At 40.1% G+C, this 20,468-nt stretch overlaps 1 protein-coding gene across 1 annotated transcript in view; it reads right to left on the reverse strand.

The window, feature by feature from the left end:
* The window catches only part of Tmem260 (transmembrane protein 260), a 68,998-nt gene that overhangs the window by 34,495 nt on the left and 14,035 nt on the right, over window positions 1-20,468 (reverse strand). Inside the window, exons 4-7 of the mRNA XM_055606183.1 lie at window positions 7,863-8,040; window positions 6,292-6,405; window positions 3,053-3,232; window positions 847-887 (exon numbers count right to left, since the gene is read on the reverse strand). Coding sequence (XP_055462158.1) covers window positions 847-887; window positions 3,053-3,232; window positions 6,292-6,405; window positions 7,863-8,040 — 513 coding nt within the window. The remainder of the gene's footprint in view (window positions 1-846; window positions 888-3,052; window positions 3,233-6,291; window positions 6,406-7,862; window positions 8,041-20,468) is intronic.

The following is a 20,468-nucleotide window of genomic DNA, read 5'->3' on the forward strand; positions in this document are numbered from 1 at the left end:
GATAGATAGATAGATAGATAGATAGATAGATAGATAGATAGATAGATGGATGAATGTAGGTAGCTAGGTAAGCAGGCAGGCAGGTAGGTCTTTCTTTTATATAGTCTAGAGAGTACCAAACCAGAAATTAAAAGATCACTTTAATGTTATAAAAACTTATTTTTATTCTAAAATTTATATTTGAAGAATCATAATTGGTATTGATAATTTTTAAAGTTGACATGACAGTTTTTCAAGTGCCGTAATCTCTGTAGGTTTTAAAGCAAACATTAATCCATTCTTCAAAGAAAACCATTGGCTAATACATATGACATATATTTGCTTAAGCTGGCTCTAATAAGGTTGGGTGTTAAAAATATGAAAGTCAAAAATAAAGCTCACGACAGACAAAAGGGAGTCAGAAGAGACAGTACACACACTCAGTTCTTAAGGATTAAGTGAGCAGAATTTAAACCAAAATAACAAGAAAATTGTTCAAATCATGATGAATGCAATGTTCCACAACGTCCCTAAGAGACAGATAATGGGAAAGCCATAGGGAAGAGCAAGTCATTTTAGAGCAACACCATATGGGCAATTTTACATGCAGGTGACATGTGTGAGGTTTTCGGCACGGTCGGTCCCCCCCAGCCTCACTGCTGTGTTTACTGCTCGCCCAGGCTTTCTCCTAGTGGAGAGCTAAGCACTTGGCAGTATAGCGTGCATAAGCAGCTCTTAATTGTGGAAGTGAAAACTACTTCTCAGACACGCTTCTTAACAGAAGAAGGAACTGATAAGAAAGCTCCCCAAATCATTTGAAATAGCCAATAGAAAATTCATTTGAGATGGTTTTGAAATCATACTCACAGCAGTATGGTAGACACGCTCGATCCTGTTTCGGATTTGGCCTAAACATAGGAAAGGTCATGTGCACAAGCGTTAAACTGAAGCTTTGTGAGGTGAGTCTATTTTTAATGAGCCTGATTTAAGAGCTCCATATTTTAGATATGCAACCCAACATTTTTTCCTTAGTCTTTGAAGCTTTGCTAAATTTCAGAACCAGCAAAAACTAAACAGGCACCCACTAGGAAACTTTCAGGATAAAATTAATTTTTAATCAGTTTAACTGTTCCAGAAGGTATGACCGACATGCGGAGACGCACACTCTTACACATCTGCTGCAGCCTTTCTGTGTCCTTAGGGCTTTAATGAGAGCTGACTACAATCTGATAGCTCAATCTCCAAGCAATCTGTGGATGATACAAATCTTAAATCTAGAAGTACCCCAAGTTACACTTTTAAAAAATCCAACTTGGTGCAACCAAAAGACCTGAACTCAAATGAAGCATCTGCCATTAAAAAAGAAATCTTTGGCGTGGTTGTGATGGTTCACTCAGGAGGTAGAGGTAGGCAGATGTCTTGAGTTCCAGGTTAGCCTAGTCTACAGAGTAGCCAAGGCTACACAGAGAGACCCTGTGTAGTCTCAAAAAACCAAAAGCCTTTTTCACATATATTATTGTGCATATGTGCACACGCTAACACCATGGCCTGCATGTGAGGTCAGGGGGCAGCTCGCAGGGGTCAATCATCTTTTCCTGCCATGAAAATTCTAGGGATTGAACACAGATCCACAGGATTGGCCGCAAGCACCCTCATCTGCTGGGCCGTCTTAGCTTCAATCTACATTTTTAAGTAAACAAGAGTATACATGTAGAGACTTAAATTTACATCAAAGAGCAATTATAAATTACTCTTTTATTAATGCCTTTTATATGTCCTAGATACGATATATATGTACACATACAATATGTACTTAAAGAATAAAGAATTTTAAAAATATATATCTTAAGATTAACCATCCAGGAAGCAAAACTTATCTGGATATGGTAGCACAGGCTTTTAACTCAGCACTGGAAGGTTGAGGCAGGAGGCGGTGTGTTCTAGGCCAGCCTGGGCTCGACAGGGAGACCCTGCCTTTACAAACAAACAAACAAACAAACAAACAAACAAACAAACCAGGAGACAAAGCTATGAAAGCTCAGCAATACCATCAGGTATCCCACAGGCCCTTGCAGGACCCTCCTTCCCTAACTATCCCCATCCATTACGTATGTACGTATTCATCCATTCACATAGTCTCAATATAGACAGCTGGCCCAGAACTTGTGACTCTTCTGCCTCAGCCTTGTGTGTCATCCTGCCTGGCCTCTCTTTCACCTTTCAGAAAGCTGCACGACTCTTGCATGAAGCCTTGAGCAATAAGGTCAGTTTTTGAGAGGTTTAGAATCCTGTCAATGGTATCATATATTATGGATTCTTCTGAAATTTATTTTCTTAAGCAAAACACAAAACACAAGCCATATGAGAAAACCCTAATACCACTGTCTGTATTAAAATAATCTATCTTCCATTTTCCCTTTCTTTTATCTTTTACTGCAATTACACTTAATCCCCCACCCCCTTATGTCTCTGGGGAAGCAAGGCCTGCACAGCATCTCTAATTTAGTGAGCTTACATTTTCTGAAGCACTGATAGACAGCTTCTCCATTTAAAACTAAACCGTAACATGAATACTATTCAAATATGCTTTTCAGAAGGGAAATTTTAGGGCTGGAGAAAATAGCTAAGTGCTTAAGGGAGGATCAAGTTTGATTCCTAGCACCCCCATGGTGGTTCACAACTGTCTGCAGCTCTGGTCATGGTGCATGGATATACATACAGGCAACACACCCATGCATATAAAAAAAAAGTCAACATTTTTAAAAATTGAAAAATAAATAAAAAGAAAATGTTAACTCAACGGTGGGTACACGTTCATAATTTCAGCACCCAGGAAATGGAGACACAAAGATCGTAAGTTTGCAGCAAGCCTATGCCATTGTGTATCGTTGGGGAGGTACTGTTGTCGCAGTGAGCGGTCCAGGTGAAAAGCCCCACCCCAAGGGTCTGATCTGCTTCTCCCACGCGATTAAAATGACAAGTGCACCTGCTGCCCTTTCAGCCACGCCCAGACGGAGCCCGCAAGCACGGCCACTTGTCTCCCTCCTCGGCAAGGCTCCAAACACAAGCTTACCAGGCTGAACGTTCCATACTCTTCCCTGAGAAGATGCGTCAGAAAGCCGCGCAGGGTCGTCTGGTCTCCCCAGGTCCAGCGGGCATGACTGAGGTAGGATGAGACAGGCAGGTAGACATAGGGCAGCAGGCCAGCACAAAAGGCCAGAGTCAGCTTCAGCAGAGAGCTAAGGGTGAGTTCCTGCACGGGACACACAGGACACATTATGTTCACTTTAGCCTGTTCATCCTTGAACTTCTAAAACCTATCAAGGGAAACATCAAATGTGCTTGCTGAAAGCTGATCCCTGAGTTTATGTTAAATCACCACAGACTACTATGTTAAAAATTCTGATTACTTCAGATTACTAGAAAATTGCGCCAGTCTGGATTCCTTTTCATGGTAAAATCTGAGTGAAGCAAATATTAGCAGAGATGTATGAGTATGAGGTGTAGCACATCCTTTAGGATTAAGCCATGTCATGCCATGCAGCAGTGCACAGCTGAGAAGACTCAGAAGTGGCTGCATGTTATTTGGCCCTTAATACTACTTCAGTGCTAACTCACTTCCTCACTATCAGTGGAAGTGGCTTTCACTGCATACTTCATTGCAATTACACCCTGACTCTGTCTAAGAGAACCACGGAAGTGCTTGGGGTAAACAAAGCTAGCTTTTATAGATACCCGAGTTTCTCTCCTCTATCTATGTTTAATGGAACACCAAAGGGATTTGCTGTCACATGTGATTGCGTTCTTTCATCTGCTCTGCCTGGAGAATGTCCTCACCTGTGCATTTCTAAAACAGAACAACATGAAAACAGTTTCAAAGATTAAGTCTAACAATGTGGATCCTGATATTGTAGAGATATTCAGGCTTGTTTGCTTTAATAACCGGGAAAGGGGATCTCTTACAAATATCATAATTGGAAACTGCCAACTTTTTCCATTACAAAAGCAAGAAAGTCATCTGTGAGAATGAATATAAGAGCCAGGACTGAGGACAGACAGAAGAACAAGTAGTCGACTTCTCTTTGCATTTTCAAACAAACATTCTTAATTGAAAATGAAGTGCTTTTACTGGAGCACTGATCTCATTTGCGATTTCTACAGTGGGAACGAGATACAGAAGAGTGATGCCATGAAAGCATGCAGAACCATCTAATCTAACAACAGGGAGCTGCTGTTCTTAAAAGTGGATCTAGGGAAGTGAATGTTTCTAGTTTTAGAGGCACAGCACATCATAAAGTTGAATTCAGAATGGAAAAAAAAGCAGTTATTCTATTATTTTCCTTTTGTGTAAGAAATAAACAGGAACAATTACAGGCAGCTGTTACAGACAGACTGGGCAGTGCTTCCTGTCCTAGCTGTACACAGTGAACACCTGAGAGGGGTTTTTCCCCCTCCAGGCACAGAATGGTAGTGGGATCAGGTTTCAATATAAATGCATGTGTATACCTATGTATACATATAGAAACACACACAGACACTCACATATACTACTATACTATAGAGGTTCCTTTGACTTCCCTTCTGCTATCTAACAGAAATGAAAGAGCAATGTTGAAGAGTTCCGGCTGTCAAAATCTAACCACTCATCAGTAGCCTTCCCCAGGACAGGGTAACAGCTCCTTAGTCCAGGCTCTCTAGCTGTTAGCTCTGAGTCCCAACTTTACACAAATTATATGGCTCTTCTTCCAGTCAACTAGGAGGTGCTTTCCAGAGGCTAAAGCTGTCTGCCTCTGCTGAGGCAGGGTCTGAACGCAGAGCGGGCAGGTTGCTCACCAACCCCAGCCAGGCTCCCAGGGATTCAGGATGAAGCATGTGCTGCCACTGTTCTACGGCTTAGAAAGGCTTTCGCTGAATTACGCTTTTAAGTGTTACCTCTTGACTCACATTCATACATTTTGGGATTTAAACCTACCTGGCCTCAAACTCTCTATAGTCCAGGCTGTCTTCAAACTGTCGTGTAGCCTAGACTGGCCTTAAACTCTCAAACCTCCTGCTTCAGAATCCTGTATGCTGGGATTTTAGGCAAGAAGCATCACATCCAGTTATGTCTTCATCTATTACCAAGGGTTTATATCACAAAGCATTATTTAAAGAACTTTCCGTATACTCTATAGAACCACTGTTAAGCACCCTGAGACTCTGGGTCAAAGAACCAAACATCAACAAGTAACAATGTAAAAATGTGCTGCTGGTTAAGCTGTTCAATATCCCCCATGTAGGACTTACACAACGGATGTCACAGAACTAAATTCTAAGAAAAGTTGTTCTTTGTCAACTATTGTTTCCTTTTTACTTAATCACATAATAAGAATTTCATAATCTCCCTTTTTTGCCTTGTTACCAAGATGTGTTAAAGTACAGTAAATACAATTATTTAAAGCTTTAGTATAATTATTTTCTTATTTCCATATAAGAATTTTATTATATGCTTTATGTGTTTTCGATTACAATTTTGATTGTAGTTGGGTATAATTAACAAATAACAAAATGAAAAATGAATATCACTGAGTTTCTTAACAAAGAAACAATAAATAAAATGACCACACAGTGCTGCTTTACAAACTGGGTATTTCACCTTCTAGAAGAACAGTGACAGAAGAAGAACATTTATCTTTTCAGAGTCCATGTCTAACTCACACCTGCTTTTTTCTACCTGACTCTCCCAGAATCTAACAAAGAAAATTCTCCTGCATTGCTTCTTTCTGCCATTTTAATTAACATTACTGTTTCCTTCCAGAGAAAGATAAAAGGGAAATGAGCAGTTTTCAATTATAAGGAGGAGTTCTACAGACTCGGAACAAACAGGACTATCGTTTCCGACTTCAGTGAGCTCACATTAGCAGTGATGCCTCTGTTGTGCCAGTCTCCAGCACCTGGAGTGAGCTGGCCGCACAGACTGAACTCAGTACTTGAATGAAGGACTGAGTGGCACCACTTGACTGTTTGAATCTTAGGATGCGCAAGAAAGCCAGTTAGGAAACTTGATACTGTTGTTCTCAGTCCTTCTGCCTCTATACTGAGGCGCTGTCAAGAATCATGAGGAAAATTATGAAGTTGGCCAGATGCCAGCATAATCAATACTGCATAATTCTGTAAATCCTCTTTTTAAAGTCAATATCATTAAAGCCTCAGGTCATTCATGCTTTCCATAAAACTCAAGAAACACTGAAGCCTAAATTTTCAGATAGCACAAATGTTGAACTGAACCTATATGAAACAGTATGTATGTATATATATATATATGAAGCCTACCTTCTCTTTGAGAAGTCGGAAGAGAATCCAGGGCACTAGGCACAAAACATAGAGTACTATTGTGTGCTGATTACACAAGCTGAGGCCACACGAGAAAGCACCAATGACTGCTATCTGAGGAAGAAAAAGAAACACTAAGTCAAAACTTCACCTAAACCTCTAAATGTAACAGTAAAAAGTTTTCCACACACCTGTGAAGCTTCTGGTTGCCCGGCTGAGTTAGAACCAAGCCCTGAGATGCCAACAGTCACTAATATTTATCAGCAGCTGTTGTTCGCTAACTCCCTCATCCCCCATTCTCATAAAATCCTACAGTTTGACCTTAAGGCTATCTTCAAAGTGACTCCAGGGAAGCCCCTTGCAATGATTACACAGTAAGTAACAGGGTACATTGTATCATTCTTAACTGAAATCTGTCATTGAAGTTCAACAATTCTGCTTTACTTTTTTTCCTACTAAATAAACAAAAGTTTATTTAGAACAAAAGTTTATTTAGAACCCTGGTTATCTTGTAGGTGGCTTTTAGTTGTTACTGAACATGTAGTTGTTTCATAATTGATAAAGATCCTCTCCTTGACTACACAGCAATTAGGCCTCTTTGAACTCTTCTCCATTGTCCAATCACAGTGCAGATCCTGAGCTCCCACTTCCACATCCCACCTTCCCCAGCTCCACATCTCATCAGGGGTCTGCTCCCTCCCAAGGATACTGTGAACTTGGTTTGACCCAAATCCCCTTTATCCTTAAGTTTCCTATCAGTGACCTTTCTCTGATTCCTTGTTGGCTCCTTGGCTATATATTTGTACTTTTCTTTGTGTTTGGAGTTAAGCCCACTACTATGGTCCCTATGGCAAACCCAAGAAAGCCTATGTCCCTTCACGAATACACGGTATATGTTTCCTGTTTCTTTAAACACAATCGGAAAAGAAGGGTGCTTAAGACAAACACTATAATAGCCCCGGAGATTTACGGGAACCACAAATAACCCATGCTACCTTTTGTTTCTGTGCTCTAAGAGCAGGGCAGCCTGAGCTACGATGAGATAGTCTTCCAAGGAGTGAGGGAAAAGAGCTTAGTAGACAAGGCCCTTTCAGACTGCAGAGAGCTGTGGTTGCCATCGTCTCTCAGCTATCTGGGTTTTTATATCTGATGTTCTCTGGCTGAAAATAATTTATAACTGCGATCTTTCCTGTGATTAGTGAGGAATCAAAGTACTACCATTGTATATACCTTAAGATGGTTCATCACAACACACACATGCACACACACACACACACACATGTACACAGTGATGTATGAACCAAACCTATCCTTCCATCAGGACTCACTAAACATTTCATAATTCCCATTCTCCAAACCCTTCTGAACTCTTGAGAAGGGAAAGTGCCATGCTTGAGAGCTACCCTGGTTCCATCCTAACAAAGGGTCTGAGGACAGGCTCTCCACCTGCCCAGATTACCCTCACAGGAATCAGAAAAGATAAATATGGTCTAAATCAAAGTTAAAAAGAAATACATTTCTGTCTAAAAATTGAAACAAAACCTGATTTCACTTTGATCAAAATAGCTTACCTTTGATCTCTCCTTTGCGGCTGCTGCCTCCTCAAAACGCACAGTAAGCGCCATGAGCAGCCCCACAAACAGATTGTTTAAACTAAAAACCTCGGCTGCAATGGACCACTGCCATGTTAGGCGAGAAAATGAAAACACCCCCGCAGCAAGGATTCCTCCAGCATGTGAGCCAGAAAGCCTGCAAACACAGATAACATGAAATCTCTTTCTGAACAAAAGGCACTGACTTGATTTTTCTTTCAGAAACTCTACCAGCAGAAATTATGACAATCGCCCAGCCCTCTCCCAACACACTATAACCAACACATTCTTCACATAATAATTCCAACAAATTTTAGTTAGGGAGCCCACATGTCAACAAATCGACGAGCCTATGGACAGAATGAGGTTTAGTTCTCAGATCAAACCCCAGGACTTGAGCCAGGCTAGGAAACCTAGAGAGATAGCAGCTACAGATAAACCTGTGCCATTTTCCTGAGCACCCACAACGGAAGATGGCCTTGCTGAAACTGGAAAACCTAATGAAATGGCAAAAGACCTTTTGAGGTACATTTAATTTTCATGTCTCACGAAATGTTGAATCCTAGAAGCCTCATACCCCAGTGTGAGATCAAGGAGGTCTTGGTCAAAGCATTTGATGATGCTACGGACACGCCATGTCCTTAATTTCTAACTTTTTTTTTTTTTTGCTTTATACAAAGTAAAGACAAATTATATTTTTCTAAAGAGGCTTATGGGAATGTAAATTTCAACAAATGTAAAGAATCAAAGGCTACACCTGAAAAGAAACTGCTCACTCCCTGAGTGTCAACAAGAGCCATGCAGCATCTCCTTGGGGCCTCTGCACCTTAATTCAGAGATGAGACTTATGACTGATAATATGGCCACACACACTAGAGCATATTTAGCCAGAATCCTTCCCACCCATTATAAAGCTATAACTATAAAAATTAAAATAACTACTGAGTATTTCAGGAGTTTTGGAAATTCAATAATCATTTCTGAGTATTTCAACAGTATTAAGAAATCCAGTAACCATTACTGAGTAGCTCAACAATATTAGGAAACTCAGTAACCACTACTAGGCCTAATAATTATGATACTAACTGCTCTAAGCCATTAGTTTTCAGATATTTCGTTTTGTACAAAAACTATGAAGTAATTCTAATCAACCATTGTTATAAAAAAAAAAGTTCAACAAAATTTTCAACACTGGAGCTAGATAGTTCAGTGTTAAGGGTGCTTACTGTGATAGCACACGCCTTTAATCCCAGCACTCGTGAGGCAGAGGCAGTTGAGTCTCTGAATTTGAGGCCAGCCTGGTCTACAGATCAGAGTTACAGAGAGAAACCCTGTCTCAAAAAAACAATAAAGAAAAGAAAAAAAGAAAGAGTGCCTACTGTTCTTCCTGAGGACCCAGGTTCAGGTCCTAGCACCCACAGGGCAGTTTACACGCAGGGCACCCACGCCCTCTTCCGGCCTCCTCAGGCACTGCACACAAACAGTGCATTAACATACATGCAAGCAAAACACTTACACATACAAAATATACACAATACATTCATCTCTTCAGTATCCTGGGGGATGGGACTTGGTTCAGTGACAGAGCATATGCTATTAGCACACACAAAGCCCTAGGTCTGACACCCAGAACCAAAAAGAAAAATAAAAGTCACTTAGCAAACTTGTTTTCTAATTCCTATTTGCAATTGGTTTCTGATTTTTCTCTTATAAAAAGCAAAGCTCACTTTCCAAGAGATCATGACTCAACACACAAAGTTACTTCTTCCTTTTCAATGACGTTCCTATCTCTTTACTACTTTTGGGTTAAACTTCTACTGTTTTATACCCAATCATTTAATATTTCCCTAGCTTGTCTTCTCTTTTAAAATCTCTTTTTGCAATTCATTATATTACATTTCCTTAAAAAAATAAACTCTCCAGCTGGGTGGTGGTGGCGGCAGCACAGGCCTTTAATCCTAGCACCCAGGAGGCGGAAGCAAGTGGATCTCTGAATTCCAGGTCAGCCTGGTCTACAAAGTGAGTTCCAGGTCAGCCAGGGCTACATACAGAAACCCTGTCTCCAAAACCAAACAACAATCATACTCTTCATGACTACCTAGTGCCCAAACTCCAGCACTCTTCACTGTCTGAGTGTTGTCGTAAAGGAAATGAGTCATCCTGGAATCCAATCTTCCTATAAACTGGGTCCCCTCCTTTGGCTAACACCAGCGTTACGGTCTCTACTGACTAGTTATGTGACTCAAAACTCCCTAATGTGACATGTTATTTCCAGCACACATCAGGGCTCAGGTTGTACCCCTAAATACAATATCTTCCCTTCTCTTTCCTCTATACTCTTATCTTAGTCTTTTCTAAAACTTCTCTTTAATTCTTGGGTTTCTGGTCCATGTCTGACTACCTCTATCATCTACCTGTCTTTATTTACATCTGAAGCACCTTGCTCCAAACATACAAAGGAACAAGGAGAGTGTGGATTAGCCTTGAAAGCATTTCTGGATTTTGTTTCTTTAAAACAGTGTCTCATTATGCAGCACAGGCTAATCTCAAACTCACCACAATCCTCCTGCCTCCATCTCCTGACCACTGGGATCACAGGTGTGCGTCACCACAGCAGGCTTTGTTTATAACATCTAAATGGAATTTAGTTTCATCTAGCAATTCAATTTTGGAAAGGTGTCATAACACACAAACATCCTTCCTCTACTAAAGACATAAATTAGCACCTTGGGAGAAATGACAGATTCGACAGTAAGGATAGAATGAGTGAAACAAATTCATTTCTTAAAAGTTCTTTGTATATTTTAGACACTAATCAAGAAGTGGGCAAATGAATTAAAGGATCCTTACGTGAAGAAGTAAATGCCAATAAACTATGAAAAAGTGTTCACCATTTTCTACCATGAGCAAAATACAAATCAAGATTATACTGAGATTTCCTCTCACCCAGTCATTATGATTATAATAAAAAGGATAACACACACTGGGGAGAATGAGGGCAAGAGGGAGTCCCCTGCCTTCATCAACATAATTGACACAGGGATGTCAATTAGTGCAGTAACTATGGAAAATGGTATAGGAGTTCCTCAGAACCTGACACTAGAACTGATTAACATAGAGGTCAAAGTCTGAGACACCTGCACAGCCCCTAAGCAATAGAGTCGCTACATGAATGATGAAAATAATTTCCAACAGAGTATTAGTCAACTGTAAAGAAGAATGAATCATGTTCTTTCAGATGATATTGGGACTGGGGCCATTATGTTAAACAAAGTAAGTCAATCCCAGAAATAGAAATAGCACATTTTCTTTTATGTAGAATTTTAGACTTAAAAAAATGAAAGACAGCAAGGCATGATAGTACACACCTTTAATCCTAGCCCTTGGGAGGCAGAGGCAGGCAGATCTCTGAGTTCGAGGCCAGCCTGGTCTCAAAGCAAGTTCTAGGACAGCAAAGGCTACATAGAGAAACCCTGTCTCATAAAACTTAATTAATTAATTTAAAAAGGACTTGAAACTAGAGGGGGAACTATTTGAAAGCTAGATGAGGGGTGCCAGAAGAGAATAATAAGGAGGCGTGAATAAGATTAAAATATATGCTATACCTGCATGAAACTGTCACTATAAAATACATCATTTTGTACTATATACTTAATGATTAAAAATTTCCTCTTTAAAACACATAAATTGGGGCCCAGATAGGTCAGGTTATTTTTCCAAGTTAGTTTCCTGTGGTAACTGATGGCTGGACCAGGATTCATACTGTAGCAAAGCACCTAGTGTTGCTATGTTGTGAATTCAAAGACAGGTGTTTGGGCTTTAATGTTAAGTAATTTATTCTGGATTAATAGCAAATTATATTTTGATTAAATGTGTACCTTCTGGAATGATGAATGAACTAGAATAAAGTTTTGATAGTTATTAGAATTGTGTTTGTTTCCACGTTACATCAAAACAACATACTATTATGTAAGACTAAATTATATTCAAAACCTCTGTTGACAAGTTTAAATATTTTTCTGAAAAAAGGTTTGTCAAAGTTTAAAACCACCAGATGGATAATTAAATAGAATCAAAGAGACTGATATTATCGATATCAACAAGTCCTCAGGAAGAAAGCCAAAGATTCCCTAATGTACAGTGTCCAATGTATTTGAACTGATTACATCAATTAGAATTATGAACTGTTGCTGACTGTGCTTTCACGTATTTCATAGGATTGAAATATTGAACAGAGCAAGGTAAAATTATTGGCATCACTAAGAAAATGTATCTAGTCACCGTAGACTTAGCCATGGTTAGATATGGCTTTTACTGTAGAGTAACCTCATGCCAGCAAAACCTGAATACTCCCAAACCTCACATCAGGATGGCTCTGCAATAAACTGTACAGTCTTAGAAAAATAATACAGGAAACTGTGGAGTAAAATTATAGGTGAAAAAGTAAGTATTTACCATAAAAACAATGAAATCAGGTCTATCAGCTTCATCTTTAGCATCCAAGGAGCTTGCTCAAAATTCAAACTAGTGGGTCTGGGGTTGTAGTTCTAAAGCAAGCTGAAGACAGAGGGGCAATGGGCCTTTTAATTAGTCTGTTTTTCAGCAGCGGGTTATGAAGGGCTGGTTTATTTCTATTCCAGTGAGCATCTATTGTCCAATTTTGTTATTGTTTTTCCCAGTCAGGGTTTCTCTGTGTACCCATGGCTGTCTTGGAACTCACTCTGCATACCAGGCTTGCCTTGAACTCAGAGATCTGCCTGTCTCTGCCTCCCTAGTGCTTCTACTAAATTATACACACCACACCCAGATTTCTCATCCAATTCTGTAATTCAAGCCAGTCCAGTAGGTGTGAAGCAGCATCTGGTTGAGGCTTTGATTTGTGTATCTCTAAGGACTAAGATACATTCATCTCTTTTCTGTTTGTCTGCTAGTTACATACTTCTACCTTCTCTGCTATCTCATTGGCCCTTCACAATTCTTAAAATTAGGTTATTTGCTCGTTTAAACCAAACTGTAGAGTTCTTCTCAGCTTCTTTTATTGTTGTTTTAGACAGGGTCTCACTATTGTTGCTCTGGCTAACCTGAAACTTTCTGAGTAGACCAGGCTGGCCTTGAACTCACAGAGATCCACATGCCTCTGCCTCCAAGTGCTGAGATTAAAGGCACAATTCATCTTGCCTGACCTTGACTCTTTAAAAAAACACATTTCTTTTCTATTCAACACAGTCAGTCAAATGCTTACAACTAGAACCCCCACAAGACACTCTTCCCCTTTATTATAATTGCCAATTTTTTCAGTCCAACTGTGAGAAAACTCTGTGAAAAGCACAGACAGGAAGTATACAACTACATGCAGGAAGTTGTATGTACAACCATAGAATTTTTGGTTCTTTTTCTTTTCGAGAAAGGTTCTCACATAGCTCAGGCTGGCCTTTGAATCTGTGATTCTCCTGTCTCAGATTCCCAAGTGCTGGGATCATGTGAGGAACCACACCTCGCTGTTAAGGTCTCTTAACTTACCTCTATACATATCCCAACATAGAATATGCCAGGCATGATGGCACAGGCCTGTAATCAGGAAGCAGAGGCAGGATAGTCATGATTTAAGAGGCCAGCTGGGCTGCAGTTAGGTCCAGGACAGCCTAAGCTGCACAGCAAGACATGTCTCAAAAAACCAAAGGATAAAATAGTAGAATATTGAATTTTGGAGGATTTAGCATTGACTCTTAATTTTAGTTATCTATATAGGCTGAATCTATACACATTTCTTTGATATCAACAACATTTTATGAATCAAACTCTCAATTTCACCTAAAATCCCCCCCCCTCTTTTTCCAGTTTTTTGATGGTTCAGACTCAGATATCTGCCTGTCCCTGCCTCTTGAGATCTGGGATTAAAGATGTGTATCACCAATGCACAGTTCTAACACACATATTTCAACACTACTTCTTTTACGATGAGATTCAGAATCAGCATTACTGACTGCATAATTTTGCAACATGCATGAAATGGTGGATTAAGATGAAGTAAAATTTCTGGTTTCTTTGAAGACTCAGTTTTGTCATGTGATGTTTTGCTAGAGGCTGGCTTGTGAGAAGGTACATGATGTTTTGCTGTGAGCTCTCCTGTGCAATGGGCATGACTTTGACCAGCTGAGAACATCCATGTGGACTTTGAGGAGAGGAGATACATAGAGGCCCACACACTATAAGGCTTCGCATTTTTGGATCAGCTGAGCCAATCTTTGTGTTTTGACACTTGACTTCGAAGAGAGAAGAGTTCCAGGGAGCTTTTTGGGGCAATCCAATTGAGTCTTGCTGCTTCCACTGACTTGTCATGCTGATTCATGTTGCTGCTTGGTGTTGGCCTTGAGACTGGACTGCTGGTATCCGAATGACTAAGTTTGGTAATCCCCTAAAGACCCATTGACCCTAATCAGCAGGAAGTAGATAAAAAAGATCTACAGCCCTTTCCCCTACTAATCTCCTCTCTAAGGCTGGGGGTTAGAAGGAAGGTAAAGGTGTTTAAGAACCCTAAATAATAGGTTTGGTGAAAAATCTAAGGCTACATTAAAAGAATGGGATAATTTGACACACCCACTCTGAGAAACAGCAGCACTCAAGAGTGATACACTCAAGAGTGATACACACAAGACCTCTCCTGCACCCTTCCATCTCGGCCAAATCACGCACAGTGCTGGGGCTTGAGCCAAGGGGCTTGAGCACTTGCATGCTAGGCAAGTGCCCCACGGCTAAGCTACATGCCAGCTAAATTAATAAGGCCTTGTAGATGGTGATGCATCGATGAAGTGAACCTGAGGTTGGAGACTGCAGAGCTGAAGGCTGTGTCAAGCCTGAAAAGGAAGAGCAGAAGGCCAAGGACAGACTTTATGTAGAGAAGGGAAAGGGATGGAGACTGGAATGGCTGAAGGAGGATGTAAAGACAGTCAGGAAAGTATGGAGATTAAAAATGTAAAGCAAAGGCTGACCCTGTAGGCCATGAGAGAGATGGGCCAACTGAAAGCTGAGGTATGCTAGAAATCGAGATGGAAAAGAAGATAGTGAATTGTTAGAGACTGGAGTAGGCCAGTTACTAAAAACTGGACTCTTGCTGAAAGCATTGCATGATCGAAAAGAGTCTAATAAGGCAATTCTCAAATTTCTAAAATTTTCATTAAAATTAAAATTTGTCCTAAAATCCAAGGTTCACGTGGTTGTGAAGCGATGGGCTCTCTACTCCAGTCTTGGAGATTTCTGCTGACAAGCCAGGCACGCTAAGGCAAGGCTCTCTGCAGCTTTGGGATGGAGCCCTGTACTGCCTCTTCGGGAAAGCAGTCTGCTTAAACTGCTCAACTCCTCTTTCCTGTCTGCTTAAACTGCTCAACTCCTCTTTCCTTGGCACTTCCTGTTTCATCTTGCCATAGTGCAACACAGATAGTAACTAAAAGCAGTCTGGCCTCAGGATGCATTCAGGAAGCCATTCCAGGGCCATGGCTGGGCTCAGCATCAGCTTCACCCTGTCACATCTTGTTCTTTTGCCCTCCAGTTCACTGCAGCAACAGCTCCCACTCACACCCTGCAATGATAACAAGCTTTCTGGACCTCTACTGTGTTGTTCCTTGCTGCAGTAACTCTTTCGGCACAGTCTAGTTGGTTGCTAGCTGGGGGCCTGCACTTCTCTGCTCCTCCTTACGTAGCTCTGGATCTTCATGTTTTCTCTCAGTTTCCATTTTCTCCAAGAGCTCCTAACTCTGATATTTGCCATAATTCCATTCTCTCCATGCTTAGGTAAGTGCTCTTCTCATCTACGTAGTTGGACTGTTTTTATCTGCTACCTTGATTTCAACTAACAAGCCAAAAACAGAATAACCTGCCATACTTCATCCCCTTAGTCCATCTGACTACTGCTCCTCCAAATCTGATGTCATAAGTCAGTCAGTGCCAACCTGAACAATATGAACCTTTCATCCTTTCTGCCAGCCACAACTCCTGTTATTTTATTGTCTCTTTCATGATTTTCTCTATTTACTTTAGTTGTCTAAGAGAAATGGGAGTTAACAGTTTTTCTTCCTCTCTCCGTGCTGAACATTTCACAACTTCCTTAAGTGCTTTTAAAAGTATTTACTTTTATTGTAAGTGTATGAGTGTTTGCCATGCATATGTGTACCATGTACATACAGTACCCACAGAGGCCAGCGAGGCTGTCAGAGTCCTCAAACTAGAGTTATAGACAGATGTGAACTATCATGTAGGTGCTGAGAATCAACCCTGGGCCATCTTCAAGAGCAGCAAGCACTCTTAACTGCCAAGCCATCTCTCCAGCCAGCCTCCATCACTGTTCATCCCATCTCCCTCCATCTATACCATAACTGCCTTATCCCAGCTATGAGTAAACACCCTGAGCTCAAACTAACCCTGAAGCATGATAAACTCTAAGGCCTATGTCCACCATTATCCCCAGAGTGAAGGAGTCAAAACAAACTCGATCTTACATCTACTGGCATCTAACCTTTAAAGGTTCCTCTTCCATGACAACCATAATAGGCCATGATCAGAGTCCAGCTATGTAATGATTTGGTGTCAACCTATATGCACCGTCCTCCTCCTTCCCATCTGCCTTCTCCTTCACTTATCCCCCCTTTCTCCTCTCTTCCCATCCCTTCTCCTCTATCCATTGTTTCTGGGCTAAGCTGAAGCAGAATATCACAGCTGAAGACATGGTAGTGGAAAACTGCTCACCTCATGGCAGCCAGGCAGCAGCAGGACCAGACAGGCAAGGGGGAGACAGACCCTCCAAAGGCATGTCTCTAGGGACCCACTTCCTCCTACCAGGTCCTACCATCGAGATCCCATCACCTACCACTCAATAAAGGCATCAGGTTTTCTACTAAGTGTTCTCTAAAGTACTTTTACTAACACTGGGGTAGCTACCTTTCCTCTGAGAGGTTAATAATTTTAATGCATTAAGTGTGCTTGAGTTTTTTTATATTTCTAAAAATAACTGATTTTCAGGAATATAAATTTTTTACTGTAAACAATCAAAAGATAAGAAAATCAGAACTGAGTAACTTAAAATCTTCTAAGCAACATATTGCAAAAACACCCCCCCCCAAAAAAAAAAAATTATGGACTACTGATACCCCAGGATAACCATGTCAACAGAACAGTGCATTACATGCACCCGCCACTTGTAAATGTTTGGAGAAAAGCTACCTAGCTTTTTGAAGATTTGTTTTCACAAATGTTCGTTTGATTTGGTTTTTTTTTTTTTTTTTTTTTTTTGAGACAGGATTTCTCTGTGTAGCCCTGGCTGTCCCGGAACTCACTTTGTAGACCAGGCTGGCTTAAAATTCACAGATCCATCTGCTGCTGCTTCCTGAATGCTGGGATTAAAGGTGTGCCCCGCCATGCCTGGCCTTCACAATTGTGTATTTTATATTTAAGATACAATACTAAACTTCAAATGGACTCCAAACAGCAATGATTCGAATTAGTGGAAATTTCCTTTCATTTCTTTTTTCCTTTGAGGTGCTGGGGATTGAACCAGGAACCTGTACCCACTAGGCAAGTCCTCCACCACAGAGCAGCACCCCAGCCCAACAATTTAAACCAAGTTTCTAACTACTCCATTACTTAGAGAGAAACTTTGTGGGACAAGAGGTTAAATGGTTAAGTCTAGTGCCAAGACTGATGACTTAAGTTTGACCCTGGAACCCACACGAGGGAAAGAGACAGACTCTCTTGGGCTGTCCTCCCATGTCCACATGTAGTATACATCATGGGATCCCTCTACATGCACACAGGCACACACGCACATGCCACCCCTCCATACACACTAAATAAATGTAATTTTAAAATATTTTAAAATGGATTAATATTTCTTTTAACTGCAAAAATAAAAGCTATTTTAGGTTTGGAGTAAATTTTGTTTCTTTTAGGAACCATGCCCTTGAGGGCTAGACAGATGGCTCAGTAGTTAAGAGTATTTGTCGCTCTCGCTGAGGACCTGGGTTCAGATCCCAGCACCTACAGGGAGGCTCACAACCATTGTGAATTCAGTTCCAGGGATTCAATGCTGTCTTCTGAACTTTGTGGGAACTGGGCATGCATGTGTACACATATCTACATTTAGGCAAAACACTCATAAAATAAATAGTTCTAAAAACTTAAAAAGAACCATGTCCCATGGGTCAGTCCTCTACAACTATAGAAAATGATATCTTGGCAACAAGTAGAGTGGAAGATTAAAGGACTCACTCTTTGTTACACTAATTTTTAAAAAATTAATATGATGTACATATAGATACAATTTCTAAAACTAAGGCATGCTCACTCCTTTCATCATTCTGTACTTTAATATTTGAATATTCTTCTGGGAAGACGATGGAAATAATTTATGTACCTTTGTTTTTCACATTTCTTGATTTATTCTTTACTGACAAAATAAGTATTTCCAAGGGAAAAAGAAATACAGAGGGTTCACAGTTACACTGTCTTTTCACATTCAGATGTATAAACAAGTTACTTGCATTTTCCCAAATGTTTTGACAAAGTTCAACAACATTCCCATTGTCTGTTTCACTGAATCAAGTATCAGTGAACACTCCATAAAAGGCGCAGCACATTAGAGGCAGAAAACTGTTAAGTGTGGAAGTTTTCCTAGGAGAGGCTATAAGACTCTTAACAGTGAAACTGCCTGACAGTGGGTATGCTCTACAACGCAAGAGAAGTGGCAGGGATCTGCTTCGAAGCGTAAAGTGGCTTTCACAGAGTCTACAGAATTGCAGGGAATTCACTGCCCTGTTTGATTACTGAGCCCTGTAACTGCGGATTCTAATAGTTAGCGGTGCCTTGTGAGTGATCAGATGAGTTAGCTGAACTCTCTTTTAGGAAATGACTTGAACCAGAGGACGTGCTATGTACCTCCTCTGCCCACAAAGCTGCAACATCATTTTTTTTCAGTTGAGTTATGTAAGTAGAATAAAATATCATTAGTAAATGATCTTGTGTATAACAACTGCTCAGTGAATTATCAGGCCTAATTCTTTGCTAAGGAGTCATTCTTTCAAAATTAAGAAGGAAACTGAGCATGATGGTGCACATTTGTAATGGCGAGGCTGAAGCATGAGTTCAAGGCCAGTCTAGCTACACGGTAAGAAGGTATTGTCTTAAAACACAAACCAAAAAAAAAAAAAAAAAAAAAAAAAAAAGGAGGGAAGATGTCTATCTGATATTAATATTCAAATATGACTTTTAAATAAAATTACTGATCTAAGCCCACAAAGCAAGTTGTCATGTACTAGCCATAAAGTCTACCCGGCACATAAACTAGAACTATCTCCTAAATAAACAATTATTACCAACCCATAGATTAGGTCTGTTGATTAAAAAAAATAATAATAAAAACGACTTAGTCAAAAGCCCAATTGTTGGGATGGAGTTCCTCCAGAGGAACCGCATGCATGTGGTGTACAGACATACATGCCGGAAAACCACCCAAACATGCACACACACATACATGCCCACAGGCAGGAAAACCACCCAAGTGCGTGCGCACACGCGCGCACACACACACACACACACACACACACACACACACGCACGCACACACCACTCAAAAGCTCCATTGTGTTTTCATTTGACAATTCATGAACCCTACCTCAAATTTTATTTTCCTGAACAAACCTGTATAAGTAATCTTTCCAAAGAGCAAATAGTTACTAATCTGCTAAGGTAGACTCTTGAAATTAAAATTTAGTAAAAAAAATTTAGTAAAATTTAGTAAAAATTCAGTAAAAGACATACAAAACTGAGTGTGTCATGCTTCATCACACCAATAATAAACAGGAGAGAAGGGAGTTCAAGGGAGGTTACAGACTCACTATGATATTGAAAACAGTCTAAAGACAGTAGTTTCCATTTTAATGTCACATTTTGTGACGAGTTAAGTACAGTATGAAAAACATTGTTTCCCTTTCTTAAGCTAGTTTTTTATAATGCGAAGTCAAAGAAGGTACTGCTTCAAAAAAATGATACATTTCTAAAATTTGCAGACTTACAAAAAGGTAAAACCTGATGAGCCACATGGAAATCACACACTTTGAACACCACTGCTGCGATAATTTAAATAACACAGCCACTATGTTACCAAGGATAGCCACATGTCAGTATCAATAACCAACACCAACTTTTTATACTGTTGGGGAGGTATACTTAATTCTAAGGTGTCACACATTAGAGAAAAACAAAGATACAGATGACTTAACAGATCGGAATCAAGTTACTGATATGTGTGGTTTTATTTTTATAGTGCTGGGGTTTGAACATAGGGTTATGGACACAGTAGTAAAGTGAACCACCACTGAGCTTTGTGTCCATCCTTCTTTTAATTGTATTCTTAGAGAGATTCATATTCTCTCTGCCCCCCCCCCCCCCCCCCGTGTGTGTGTGTGTGTGTTTTACTGAGGTTTCCTGCATATACTGAGCTATATCCTAGGCCTTTGTAAATTTATTTATATTTTTAAATTTTTTTAAAGATTTTATTTATTTATTTATTTATTTATTTATTTATTTATTTATTTATTT

This window comes from Psammomys obesus, unplaced genomic scaffold (genome assembly GCF_907164565.1).
Source record: "Psammomys obesus unplaced genomic scaffold, mPsaObe1.curated_primary_1811, whole genome shotgun sequence".
Classification (NCBI taxonomy): Eukaryota; Metazoa; Chordata; class Mammalia; order Rodentia; family Muridae; genus Psammomys; species Psammomys obesus.